Below are 14,348 nucleotides of genomic sequence, written 5' to 3'. Positions count from 1 at the left end.
ACGAAAATAAAGTGAATAAAAATCGATCCTCAAGTCACGCTTGTATCAGCAGCATTTACCTGGCAAGAGCATCACCACAGTGTGCTAAGGTTCCTCGAAGAAGAGAATGAATTAGCATGTCCATCAAAGATGAAGCCTTCCTGTGGAGAGATTGATACCAAAACACGCAGGTGTCGCCACTCTCGCTGAAAATTGATCGAGCCTACATCACGAAGTCCAGACGATGCATTTACTCATTGCACACAATGGTCTGTCATTTTGTGGAGTGTCAGAGATTTTTTTTTTTTTCCTTTTTGTCACTCTCTTTGTTTACTAGCCACGCAGTCTTAAACTTCTTTTCTTTATAGAGACAACATTAAATATCAACTGTCTCTGACAAAGGCTGAAAGCAAGAACAACGCTTGGCAATAACATCGTTTGTTAAACTGAAACACATCTGGACTGGCATTTCTCTCAGCTATAAATCCAAGCCAATCCAGTCATCTCCTTTCTACACACAGATGTGAGACTTGAACCCGGACAAAAGAAAGTTGGTGGAGAGGTGGGTGGGAAAGAGGAACTGAAGTTGGTTGGCCACATCTCATGATCATCAGGACGATCATGCAGAGACGATCCTGCAGGAAGCAGTTGCAATTGAGACAGATTAAAGTGGGAAGATAGCAGAAGACATGAGTAAACAACATCCAGGACTGAACTGCACTGTCATTCAGAAGATCCCATAGAAGTGAAGAATGCAAGAATTACTGGTACATTATCAAGTGTCCCAACTGCCAACCATGGATGACGAATTCTTCTACAATTCTTCCATTTTTTTTTTTTTCTGACTGGCTCCCTCGATCAAATTCTCCTGCTCTCTCTCTCTCACATACACACACCCTGAAGTGAACAACTCCCACCACCTTTATCTCACGCAAGAGAGGTAATAAAATATAAATGGATCCGAGCCAAGCTCAAGAACCCCGACACTTCATTTGCTGACGTCATGCCAACACGGCGGCCAGGTAGGGCAGAGCGGGATTCAATGTTTAAGTTAGCCTGAATCAGACGAGATCACTCATCATGACTCATCTATTCATTCCTTAGAGTGGCTGGTACCTTGTAGAAAATGCCTACTCTTCGTTCTCCTAACAAGCTTCACAGGTGTGAGCCGAATACCCCCATGGCGCATCTTCGGGTGTACACCGTATCCTACACGCTGATGAATCGTCACCCATCGTCTGCTGCCGAAGATGTGAAAAGTTTCTGAAGTATACTGAAATGATTAACACAATGTCAACAATTCTTGTTGTCAGCATGAAATTGTTTTTTTCGTTCATACTGTCGATGCAGACAAAACTTGCGACGATACTGTATATTTAATATTTCCTTGCGGCACCGATCAGGATATACTAACAATAGGGGAGTCACAAAGAAACAAACACGAAATAATAAACAGCATGAACAAATAAACAAGAAACTTAAACAACATAAACAAGCAGACATGAAAATTTTATAAATAAACAAGGTTCCCAGATCATAACCTTAGTGAACAAACAAAGAACATAAGCAATATGAACAAACAAACAAGATAATGACAGGTATGTCCAGATATTCGTAACAATACTTTAACACTCCAGTGTTATGCTCCCTTTCCTGATTGATCCTGGCTGTGACAGTGACTGTTGCAAGTAGAACAGACATCAAGAAGATGAAGTTAAACAGAACCTTACATACTTCAGGTGTCATGGCCATAACTCTTTTACTTGCTTGGGATCGGGGAAAAAAGAAGTTAAACTGTTACTGTAGAGAAGGCATCGGTTTTAGTTTTGAATAGCACCCTACTACGATTCTTCTCTACATTTGACATTACTTGACGATACGAAGAAAAAATTCGTGTTAGAGTCTTTTGCGTTCTCCTCTTCGTCGCTGCTGATAATTCTGCCCCTACCTCACCCACTCATTTCACACACACATGCGCACAGCTCTCGCTCCTCTGACTAAATAATCACAAGCCACTCAAGGAAAAATTCATTATTGTACGAGTGTGAAAGAGAAAGTCCGATATTTCATGTATTTTGGGATTTAATTTTGCAAGATGCTCGACGACCAGGAAGCGTGGATGTTCGTGTGACTGGCTAAGGTCGTATGTTGGCTGTTCGTCAGTGCGAGTCCGTTTTCTGTGAGCGGTAAACAAGAATTGACTTCATTTTGTTCACATTCTCCCCTGTCTGTTCCACTTCATTATGCAACAGAATGATAATTCATGTTATGGACGTTCATGAATGCGTCTCCCTGGCATAGGTTTTGAGGGGTTTAAAACTAACATCCTGAGATGCATCTTCAAGAAAACACCGGACATTGAAGAAAGCTCAGATTAGCCCACCCATACGCACGAGTTTTATTAAAGTTCCCACATACACCACCTCATTTTTCAACCACACAATACAAGACACTCGATCTACAATCTATAGCCATTCCAGCAGTAGATAGAGGAGGCAACATTTCCTATACCCAAACAGGGAAAACTGAAATGTCGAGGAAATTACTCGGTGAATAAAATCGTTTAAAAGATTAATTTAAAAAGAACATTTTTATTTGAACGGAATTAATATTTTCAAAATCAGCATATACATGCAGTGGTTCCATTTCAGTCACTTTAGACGGAAGACAATATATCTTCCATTACGTATGTATTCCATAAAAGTCGACGAAGACATTACGATTACAGATTTTAAAAAAAAAAAAAAAAAAAAATGGGCGAGCAAATAAATAGTCACAGCAATACAAAAGATAAGTCTCAAATCTTTGAAAAACATCTCAATCAGTGATTGAGTTTCCCCACACCCACCATCCCCAATCCTGAAACAAGCTTGTGTCGACTGCTTGACAATTAATATACATTCTGGAAACTCCGTTGTGAGGTGGTAACCATGTATCTGTTAATATTGCGCTGTCGGCACGGCCTCGTGACCTGCACGTGAACTGCGTGGCATGTACTTTACTCTTGTCATAACGATTTATTTTTAGACCCCTCCACGATTTATTTCGAAATGTGTTGCTTGGTATATTAAGGTGAGTTCCTTTTCATCTTATTTGCCTTTTTGTCTTGGATAACTTGTGTAAATAATGATCATAGGTTACACCAGGATGTCACGATATATATATCTTCGAGTTATTTACATTTAGATCATATAGACCTGTTACGTGAGCCCAAAACTGGATAAATATGTTGATACATGTCGATCATCTATGTGTTTATTACAAAAGACCCGTACTATAAAGTATCAACTTATGTCACATATTTAGAGCTGCGCATAATTCTATTTATTTAATAGATAGACATCTCTAAGGAAATCTTGATTATCAGTCAATAAGATCAAGGATTTTATATCAGAAGTGCGTGGGTGTGCCATGTGTGTGTGTCATAATGAGCAGCGTATATATAAAAATATAGACACATACTCTATTAATTATTCCTGTGCCTCTTGTTATACTTTATAACGATTGGTAGCGTCGACTGCTTGAATTTTGAGTGCGCGTCTGTTGTTTTCAATTACTTTCGATCCAGATCGCATATTGAGGTGATCGAAGTACGTATATACGTACCTGATCGAAATAAATTGCACACGCCGCAAATAAAGCTAATTTTAAAGATGTAGATTTAACTGAGGTAGTGTATTACACAGAAAATCTTTTCACAAGGAGATGCAACATGTTACAGTCCCCTTGAAAGAGCTCTTCACTAGAAGAAAACAAAATAAGCCTCCAAATGGCACAGAGCTACATTTACAAGTACATGAGGGTCCGTGGCAAATGGCAAATGTTACGAGCCGAACCAAGGGTATGTTGACCATTTTCTTTTGTGCATGTCAGCCACCAGCTACACTGATTACCTTTTTCGCACGGGACTTATTTGGGACAATAAATTTTGTGCTTCGTGGAGCAATGTATGTGTGCGTCACTGAATGAAAGTTTCTTTAGGCCTATCTCCTTCACCTGTACTTGTCGCGTTCACGCAACAAGTGGAGAAATTGTGTATAGCAACAGCCTCCCGTCAGCTATTCTTGACCTTTTAAACCTGTCAGGCTTGTTCTCCCATCGCTGTTCGTATGGTGTCATATGAAATGTGGGATTTTAAAGATATCAGGAAGTACATTTGTAAGACCACGAACTTGTATTGATAAAACACAATAAATGTGCTACACAGTTCAGTAATTGTGTTACATGTATTCTTATTACATAAAAACTATACGAAACTAGTTGGTACTGTTAAAAAAGTGTGTTAGTCTTTGGGAACCAAATATTAAAAACACAAAAATGAGTACAGAGTGTGAAACAATGAATGAATCCTCTTTCTGAGTGGCACATAACCCAAAAAGAAAAGTGTTCCTGGTGGTGCTTTTGACCATTGTATTCATAAAATAACATCATCATATAAAACATGTAGATTAAATATATAAACAGAATGCAGAAATTCACATTATACATTGTTACATTGTTTCTGAAAAAAAAGGAAAACGTGCAAATGTTTATGTATGGATAGATGTTGGGGTGGAAGGGGGTGAGATAATGGTTTTGATAAATAAACATCCGATGGATTAGTAAACATTTCTTGGGTTTATTTATCAAAACCAGCTGAAAGCATATTGTGAGTTGTATAATTTTGCTTTTGCAATGCCATTTTATTTCGTATGTCCTGTAATGTTTCGTCCTTTACTTTTATTTCAAGTAAACTATACCAGGCGGTACATGTAATGAAGTTTCGCTTCATGTGCATGCGCAGACTATACCCATACGTTTAGATACGCCCGGAGGTTTTGATTCACTACTTCGGAAGGGTAGAGAGCAGCAAGATAAGTCTCATTTTATAAAAAAAAAAAAAAAACACCTTTATGCAAACAGATGATCATACATGTTTTTGCTACTGTATTGGCATAGGTATAATATTTTCCTGCCATTGTATGAGTACTATGATATTAGGCAAATGCCCCTTATATGAAATTGAAAGTTGCATTATTTATACAGTATATCGAAAACGTAAGTGCCAATAGTTTAGGGGTCTTATAGAATATTGTCTAAAATCTGTAAATATTAACCAGATCATGCAGTATAAGCAAAAATTCTTTTCTAGGGTTGAATATATTCAGACAGGTACTTGTTTTTATTTTTACATAGGTACAACTTTTTGTGTGGATCCAGAAACTAAGCAGCCAGAATGCATTGGCTTAAAGACTCTTCCAGAAGTCTTGTCATGGAAGCCTGTAGCAGATTTTATGTGCAACACCACGCCATGCTTTTCCCGCCCTACAACACTCTGCACAAAACCATCCACACTTGTGTGTCATGACTTTAAAGGTGGCTACCTTGAGGACAGGTGACATATGGCAGAGTCATTTGAGATCAAGATAATCTTTATTCATTTCTTTATTATTTGGGTTGATTCAGAAAATTGGTAGATGGTCACATTCATGGTTTTCAATACACAAGACAATGATCAAGGATCATTTTAGAGCATATTACAAACATTAAGAGGTGCATTGTCTATGACCTGTGACCACTGTACAGCTTTAACTCCATTGTTGAATAATGCAAGTACAAAATACTGTGTGTAAACCTGTAAATAAAACACTATTGGAAAATCGCTTCTCAATCCCTAATGGACATGGCATGACAAACTAGCTGGTGTTTAAATGCTAAGTGGAAACAAAGTCATGTGTATTTTAAAAATAATTTTAAGTGATGTTTGTAGCTCTAATAGACTTTTATTCAATTCACAACATTCATTTCTGGAAGATACCAAATGATGAAATGGTTATAGCCACATGAAGTCTAGACAACCAGTTATTTAGAAATTAATGGCTATGAACATTTTTTATTATTTACAGATACCTTCAAGGAGGACAAAAGAAAAATGCTTATTATTTCTCCAGATGGGAGTGTGTTGACATCTTTGTCTACTTTAGTCATGACTTCATCACATTGCCACCTCTCGGCTGGGTGCTTTCTGCTCATAAACATGGAGTTTTGGTGCTAGGTATGGTCATAATGAAAATGATAACAAGCCTTCAATCCTTTTAAAGAAATAACAACATTACCGTTCCTTATTCAATGTGTTTGATATTCTTCACTACATTGTATTGACTCTGGAGCAGATGGCTTCTTTTTCTGCCAGACCTACAGCTAAATCCTTCATCAAGTTACTTAACTTATTATGAAGCAGATCCCATAGAACTTTACACAAAGCAAATTACAAACATTATCGCAAAAATCAAGCTCAAACAACTATATCAAATTTTGTTTCAAAATAAATGGCACAGGGTTTTCAAAAACTGTTGTTTGTTGAAGAAACTATGCTGTTTGATCAGGTACTTTGATCACAGAGTGGGGGACTGGAGCTGAATTGTGGGAAGAAATTCTGTCATCAGAAAGTACATCATATCAGTTTATCTCTAAGCTCGTATCTATGAGCAAACACTATGGCTTTGATGGATGGCTGCTCAACATTGAAAACAACATTCAGGTAAAGCATTTTTAATTTAAGCTATGACTAGTAAATAAGTGCATTATTGCAAAACTAACAGTTAAATGGGAGAAAATGATATGGCTAATTCCTCCGGTTTAGTTACAAAGTGGAACATTAACATTAAAAAAATAAAATTCCTATCTGCCAAAAGCTGCTTTCCTAAGTGTGTGTGTGTTTTTGTAGAAAGGTTGGATGGGAGTGGGGGGTGGTAACAAAAATTAATAATTTAAAATCTTAAAATTTTAGGACTGTGCTTACATAAAGCAGTGTGGTCCACACCCTTGCCTAGATGCCTTGTTTCTGCTCCTAGAAGCAGGATGAAAACCTTTGGTAAACATATATTTGATCATTCAGCATGAGGTTGTTGAAACCCCCTCCTTTGGGCAATAGCCATCAGCAGACAAGTCTGTCAAACATACTTTTAAAATATGCACTTGTTCTAGAAAATCTGGAGTTTTAGGCCATAAGTTTCAGTCAAGTTTTCTTTTTATATCATCTGTAGCTTTCCCGTTATTTGATGTACAATTTTTGCTGTTTATATTGTTTATGTACTTGATTGGAGCTCGAGCATGACACTGATGGGATAGAGTGCTGTACAAGCATACATTTATTATCATTGGAGTTGGCTTCCTTATTATAGGTCTTATAGAAGTGCCGGTGTTTGTGTATTTATTTTGCACCTTGCACATGTATTTCTAGGGCATGGCATGCAAATAGATAATCACAAACATTGTTTATTTTACCAACTGATGAGCACACTGATATAAATGTAGGCAGACAAAGTCCCACACCTGAAAGAGTTTGTCAGGAGGCTAACGGAGGAGAGCCATATCAGTCTTCCAGGCTCCAAGATTCTGTGGTATGACAGTGTCACAGAGGCTGGTGACCTGATGTGGCAGAATGAACTCAATGAGAACAACAGGTCATTTTTCTGCGTTTTAAGTAGATCTCAGATTTTTGTTTACTTTCTCATTTTCCTTTGTCCTCCTTTTTCACTTAATGCTTGTGCAATGAATGCCTTATTTTACCTTCTTTTTTATCCACTTTATGTCCTAAAGACTTAATTCTGGCTATGTTTTGTCTTGTTGGGTGACCATTTAAATTATTTTGGGTAATAAAGATCTTTTGTTGCATATTGTAAACAACAGGATTTATATCTAGGTAGCTGTGATGACAGCATCTCTTTATTAGTTTAATAATTGTCTTTCCAGATCAAAAGTCTCTGTTTATCATATTATTACCATAGAGGCAGATCAGTATCTGTGTTAAAAGATTTATCATTCATATTGAAGTTTGTTTACTATACATCTCAACCTTTGCTGGGTTTTCAAGCATCTTCTTTGATGCCTGTGATGGCATTTTCTTGAACTACTGCTGGAAACTGGAAGGTCTGACAGCATCAAAAGAAAAGGCAGTAGAGAAGAATCGGCCATACGATGTTTTTGTTGGCATTGATGTGTTTGGCAGAGGATGCCCAGGAGGGGGAGGTTTTAATACTAGAGAAGTAAGTTATTGCTTTTTATATTCTGTGTGTTTTCTGTATGATTGCTAAATGCAGGAAACAGTTTTCTTTATAATTTTTTGTCATTTATTGCAGTGGTCAGCAGAACTGAATTATCATCTAATGATCTTGTTTAGAACAATGTGTATTGTGAATTTGGTATAAATTATTGAACTATGAATATATTTGTGGATGAAAAAAACGGCTGTGCATATTATGTTAATTTTAAAAGCTGTCTTCTGCTAAACATTCCTTGAAAAGAAAATACTGTACTTTTAAACACTCTCATCGCTGCTTTGATTCTGAGGTCTTTGTTCTTGAATGAGGCATTCTTTAGCTAGATCATGGGTGGGGAACATCCAGCCCACATGCTGTATAACGTCTGTACAATTATTTGATCTGGTCCTGCTAAGGTAGCGAAACTATGGCTAGACCAAATATAGCAGGCTAATTTTTTTCTGTTGATAATTTTGTATGGCCTATAAATGATCTTATAAATGACCCTTGGAAGTAAAAAGGTTCCCCTGCCCTGAGTTAGATAATCACTGCTTCTCTGTTATCTCATCTAGTGTGTACATGCATATTCTTTCAACAGTCTTAGATTGTCATGTTTTCTACAGATCTGCATTAAGTCCACAGGACTTTCTGCAGGCAGTAAAAATAAGATGCACTGAGTATGGCAATTGATGCTGAATTAATCTTACCAGGCCCTTCAGGCTGCTCGGAGCATGGATTTATCAGCAGCTGTGTTTGCACCAGGCTGGGTTCTGGAGACCCTGGGAGAAGAAAACTTTGATGAAAATGACTGCAGGTAAAAATTTTAATTGGAAAAAATAAAACTTAATGGACATTTCATGTGCACAAACCTTTATTGACATAAGGGAGACTAATGAAAACCATGGGTAGCCATGTTTGCTGGAAGTTAAAGAAACAATGTTGGTAATGGAAGGACAACAAATATTATGTAACTATATGGTACAAAAAACTGGCTAACTGACAATAAAAACTTCTCAACTTGCAGATTTTGGGCCCAATTATCTGACCTTTGTTACCCGTCACCTAAGAGTGGTCTTCCTCTAGCCACTTCTTTCTGTCAAGGCCAGGGGGAGAGTTTTTTCTGCCTGGGGGAAGTAAGGAAAAACCTGTTTTTCATTTTCATTTTTGATAAATGTTTTGGTTTCTTTAGTTTTCTTTTGATTCCTTTTCCAGAACCATTTAACCGTACAATTGTTTTCATATAAGGCAAAATATAGAAATGATATTTATAAAATTTGTAATACAATTTTCATGACTGGATACATGTCTCACAAGTTGTATCAGTGCTGACTTAAGCTTGCTGCTGTCAACAGCCAACACTTTCTTATTTATTAAAGCAAATATTCCTGCACTCTAAGGTCACACAAAAATTTAACTATGGATGGAGTAAAGCATCTTCCTTTGTGAAATACATATGTTTGAAAAAGAAATCTAACATGACTTTCTTAATTTTTGTCAGTATTAAAAATATACTGATCTTCAAAGCTTAAATATTTAAAATTTGAAAAAAGAAATGCAATATGACTTTCTTAATTTGGGCTCAATAGCAAAAAACTACTGATTTTCAGTGCAGAATGTTTAAAATGTATTCACTAAATATAGTTATTTTGGAAATAGGTGAACAGTTCTCTTTTCTACTTTTTCACCCATTTTTGCAGGGTTCTGATATTGAGTACCTTCAGCTGTAGATATAGATCAGAAGGTCAGTGCTGTAAAGTTTAAAAAAAAAAAACTCTAATAGAAAGTTTCAGACAAACCTTGGTACAACATGAGTCTTCAGCAGCTGCAGCCTGAACGGACATGTAAAGAGCCTTATGGTCATGAGAGTATAACATCACTGAAGAGCTGCCTTTCCTCAGCATACTATGGGGGCTGCAGTTTGCAGCTCTCTGCCTCGCTAGACGATCATCAGCTGGTTTCTTTCAGGTTTGAATACCCATACATTTGGACTAATCATCATCAATGACTCTTTGGGGAAACGTTAGAATTTGTCATATTTAGGAGTTGGTCTTTATGGGGAGATCCAAAACATGCTGACTACAGAACTTTAGAAACATGGCCTTGTTCACTGTTCTATTCCAGACTCTGTTAAAGGTTATATATTTCTTAATTTGATTGTACAGATTATTCAGCTTTTGTGAGAAACTTGATCAACCTCTATACTGCTCCTACACTTACCGAGATACAGGAGCAACTCCTTGCAAACTTCATGTTGTGCTTGGTGTGGAATCAGGACATCTGACCCAGCACATAATCATGGGCTCCGTCGAGGAGGCAGGACTTGACAGTGGAACACAGAATGTGAACAGTGAACCAGCATCCACTGGGACTGTGGGAGGAAGATCTGACATTTATGTGCAGCCCCTCTCAAGTACAGAGCTGGAAGCTTTATCTTCAAGCATATGGTTTCATGGTACCCAGAATGATGAAAATGGTGCTGCCCACGAGCAGTGGCTGACAAGGTAGAGAAAATTGTTGGGAAAGGAAACCATTAGGGAGTGGCAAAGAGGGCAATAAAAGTAGAGATAAGAGAGAAAAAAAAGAGAAGTATCGAGACTGGGAAGTTACTGTAGGTGAGAAGTAAAGAGTGTATGTTTGTGTTCATGCATGCACTTTTGTCAGTATTTTCATTATAAACGTATTGAAGAATGTACAACACTCTTCAGAGCTAAGACTGCTTTACTGGTTAGTTTTCAAGTGGTTAATGCATAACTCAAATCATACAGCAGCAAAGATCTTTTTCTGAAGCCCTATCTCTCAAAAATACCATCGTTATTATTTTAGCACAAATGCCATGATACATAAAATATAAACTCCACCTTTTGTGTAGGTACTTTAAAGTAAGTATTGCACACTTGTGGCAAGAGGAAAAGGCCAGGATGGACAAGGAAATTGTATCAGTGGCTGTCAACCTCAGCATGCAATCAGTCACAGCAGCTGCCAGCCCATGTAAGGATCAAGGCACCACCAAGCCAGAGTCTACAGAGAGAGAGGAGAGAGGGAAAGAGCAGTGTTCAGTTGTTTTAGGGCATTTTCAGGTAGGATATTTAACACACTTGTAAAAAAAATGGTCTAATTTGGCCTACATTGTGAAAACAAAATGCAGTTAGGCTTCTCAAGTTTTTGTCTCCAAGGGGAAGTTTCATTTTCATTAAATTTTATTTACACCACTTGAAAATCAGTTTTCCGGACAAAAACTTGCGGTCATGTCTTGAAGCAATGCTTTTGGGGAGTAAAGGCCAAAATTCTACATTAGGGTGGGAAAAAATAGTTTCACCTGGAAGAGGAAAGTGAGGAGCTCATCCAATGGTTGTACCCTTGTGGTCATGCTTTGCTAATTGCTTCCTTCCGACTTAACCCTCACCTCCCTCCCCTGGGTGAAACCATTCTGTCCTGCTGGATGGTGGAAGTTTGGCCTTTGAGGTAAGAAGAAAGAATGTTTTGATGTTCATCTGTTGTAGATACATCCAAGGGTACACAAACTGATAAATTTCTTTACGTCATATTTTTTTCCCAATGCTCTTTGATTTTATAAGAAGCTTTCATTGTTCCAAACCTGCTTAGTTTACATCAGCAAAAAATCTCTTTTGAGATATACACAGCTGTTTAGAGATTAGTTCTTGTCTTGATGTGGTTTTGATTAAATAGAATCCACTGAAATATAAACAACTTTTCTCTGTGATGATCTCAGATTTTTAAAGAAGAAGATCTTTGGCTGCAGCCACCCATAATCAAAAACATCACCCTAGACAAGTTGGAGGACAGGCAAGAATTCCTAAAGATGGAAAACAATGGCGTCAGCGAGATGCCAGCTTTTTCATCTCCTGCAGGCAACTCTGTATCAAAAGACTTGTACTGCATTCTTTGGGAAGTCCAAGGGAAGACAGTGGTAGACTTCTTCAATGTCTACTTTGTGCAAGATGATAACAAATTATCTCTTGCAGGACAGTCAGCAACACCTGCCTTAGTTGTCACCATTACACCACAACAGTTTAAGGAAGGAAAGATTGTTGTAATGATACAACCTGTTCTGTCTTGTACTGCCTTGCCTCTTCCTTCTTCCAAGTGCCATAGTGAAACCCTATTCCTGAACTCATCATGAACCTAAATATTGCTGTGCAACTCTTGCTTAATAATGTCTGTAATGGTGTGCTTAGGGGAGAAATGTCCATGAACTGTTGATTGCTTTATCATCTGTCAACACTTCAAGATACTACCCTCTTTCATTTACATATGCTGGAGCATTGCCTTTACTTTTGTAAGCTCTTCTGTATTTCTGTATTACTGTATAAACTTGGCCATTTTTGATACAACATTTAAAGATTGACGCTAAATTGGCATTTGGTGTCACTGCATCATTTTATCCTCTGTCATTCCATAAATCTATTGATAACCTCATGACACTTTCTAAAAACTCAAGAAGCAGAATAGTCAGAAGCTACACTTTCAAATAGCCGGACAGCATATCTGCATACAAAGCATATTGGACAATCTGCAGAGTATAATTAAAATTTCTTTATTACATCTTACATTAAAAAGAATTGTACACAGATCTGTGCTTTCAACATCTTTTGAAATTAGGGGGAGGGAGGGAGATGTTGATAATTTTTGACCATGCAAACATACATAAATATGTGAAACCGAGAAAAATCACAATGCATTTTAGCAATAATATAATCATCTTAACTGGTGAAGTTTTGCATCCAATCTTGTCTTAGGACTAACCAGTATAATCACAGTGTTTTTAAAAAGCAAATGTTTCAACAGAAAACTTTGCATTTCAGCAAGCTGCATCTCTAGGACTACACATGCCTTTTACATCAAGTTATTTTGATGACTGCATGGCTTAACCACTGGCAGCTATTTGAGGTTTTAGCTAGCTATCAAATGTTCCAAAAAACCACTAGTGAGTAATGATGCTGAATCTAGAAGTGAGCTATGTCCCTGGGTAGGATAGGCACATCCATTCCTGGGGGTTGATTTAGTACCTTCATATATGGCCCAGAAGTGTTCGCAGGCCCCGGATCTCAAGAGTTTCTGCTGCTTTTCATTCACTAAGAATAAAAACCACAAAGTCCACAGCTGCTGACAAATACAGTCTTTACCGATTGTTCCCAGGTGCCATAAAGTTTGGTTTTAAGAAAGGTGTCGGCTGGTAAATAGTTGCTGACAAGCTAGCTTTCATTTCTTGTATGCAAGCAGTTTGTGCTACATTTCTCCATCTACAATTCATAACCTTTTGGCTCCCTCATCTGTACATGGCAAACTGCCATCAACGGTCTTTTAAATTTCTGTGAACACGTAAACTTGAACATGCAATGTGCTGAAGATACATAAATCACCCCTATTCAGAATGAGAACCATTTTTTCTCAACTTGATAAAGCTGCTTCTGGAAAGTATTACTGTGAGCTGCGGGACAGCCGGGGAGTTAAGCTGATATTTGCTGATTCTCAATATTGCTTGCACTCAAGTGTTTCACACCCATGAGAGGAAAGAATGTTATATACACATGATTCACAGAAAACATTTGCATTGCATGCTCCTAGCAGCACAGTAACAGAGTGAAAAGTAAGGAGGCAACAGACTCACTGAAGCAAGTCATTCTCTTGTCCAATGATCACCTTTCACATGCGTTCTTGAAAAAACAAGCTCAACAGAAGCTGATGAGGCACACAAAAATTCACTCCTTATGCTGCAGTCCCCACTCATCCAACCTCACCCACAAAGACCTTTCCCTCTGCTGCATCATCCATCAATGAGTTTACAAAATCAAGGGAATAACAGTACAATTGTATGTACACATAAACAGAGTTTAGTTAGTGCAATGATGAGGCACAGTAAAACTTCTGGACAAAACATCCACACAATCATCAACCTTCCCAGGCATTTCTTGTCTTTTTTTAAAGGTACACATCCCTTCACCATATTACTAATGAAAGCAAAATTTTTTTGTATCCTTCAAATTCTTGCACAACTCCTTCACCATTTATATAGATATATAAATGCTCAGTAAAAGAGGTTTTTCAGCAAATATTTTTTTCTCACTTGTCTTCATGTGAAAGAATACATTAAAAATCCCAAGCCAAACTGGGATTTTGGAAGTGGAGACAACATAAAAGGAGTAAAAGAGCAAAACTGCCAGTATGAAATTTTTATCAAGTACTTAATCTGAGTGTTAATCTGCATTATTCTTCTCCAACAAGTGCACAAAGGTAAACGTTGCAAATGAGCATATTAACCTCCAGTGTATCATGACAAATAATAATCACTCTGGTGCAACATAAAACTGGAAGCACTCCTCTGAGGTA

At 37.6% G+C, this 14,348-nt stretch overlaps 1 protein-coding gene across 1 annotated transcript; it reads left to right on the top strand.

The window, feature by feature from the left end:
* Positions 1-3,682: 3,682 nt before the first annotated feature.
* Positions 3,683-13,399, top strand: LOC112557157 (cytosolic endo-beta-N-acetylglucosaminidase-like). Its single transcript, XM_025226830.1, has 12 exons — positions 3,683-3,820; positions 5,155-5,353; positions 5,865-6,013; positions 6,345-6,499; positions 7,276-7,424; positions 7,835-8,006; positions 8,711-8,814; positions 9,025-9,133; positions 9,781-9,965; positions 10,163-10,501; positions 10,870-11,077; positions 11,731-13,399. The coding sequence occupies exons 1-12, from the start codon at positions 3,685-3,687 to the stop codon at positions 12,139-12,141; spliced, it is 2,316 nt and encodes a 771-aa protein (XP_025082615.1). The 5' UTR covers positions 3,683-3,684; the 3' UTR covers positions 12,142-13,399.
* The last annotated feature ends 949 nt before the right edge of the window (positions 13,400-14,348 follow it).

Source organism: Pomacea canaliculata, linkage group LG1 (assembly GCF_003073045.1).
Source record: "Pomacea canaliculata isolate SZHN2017 linkage group LG1, ASM307304v1, whole genome shotgun sequence".
Lineage (NCBI taxonomy): Eukaryota > Metazoa > Mollusca > Gastropoda > Architaenioglossa > Ampullariidae > Pomacea > Pomacea canaliculata.
This window is presented reverse-complemented; position numbering and strand designations above follow the sequence as displayed.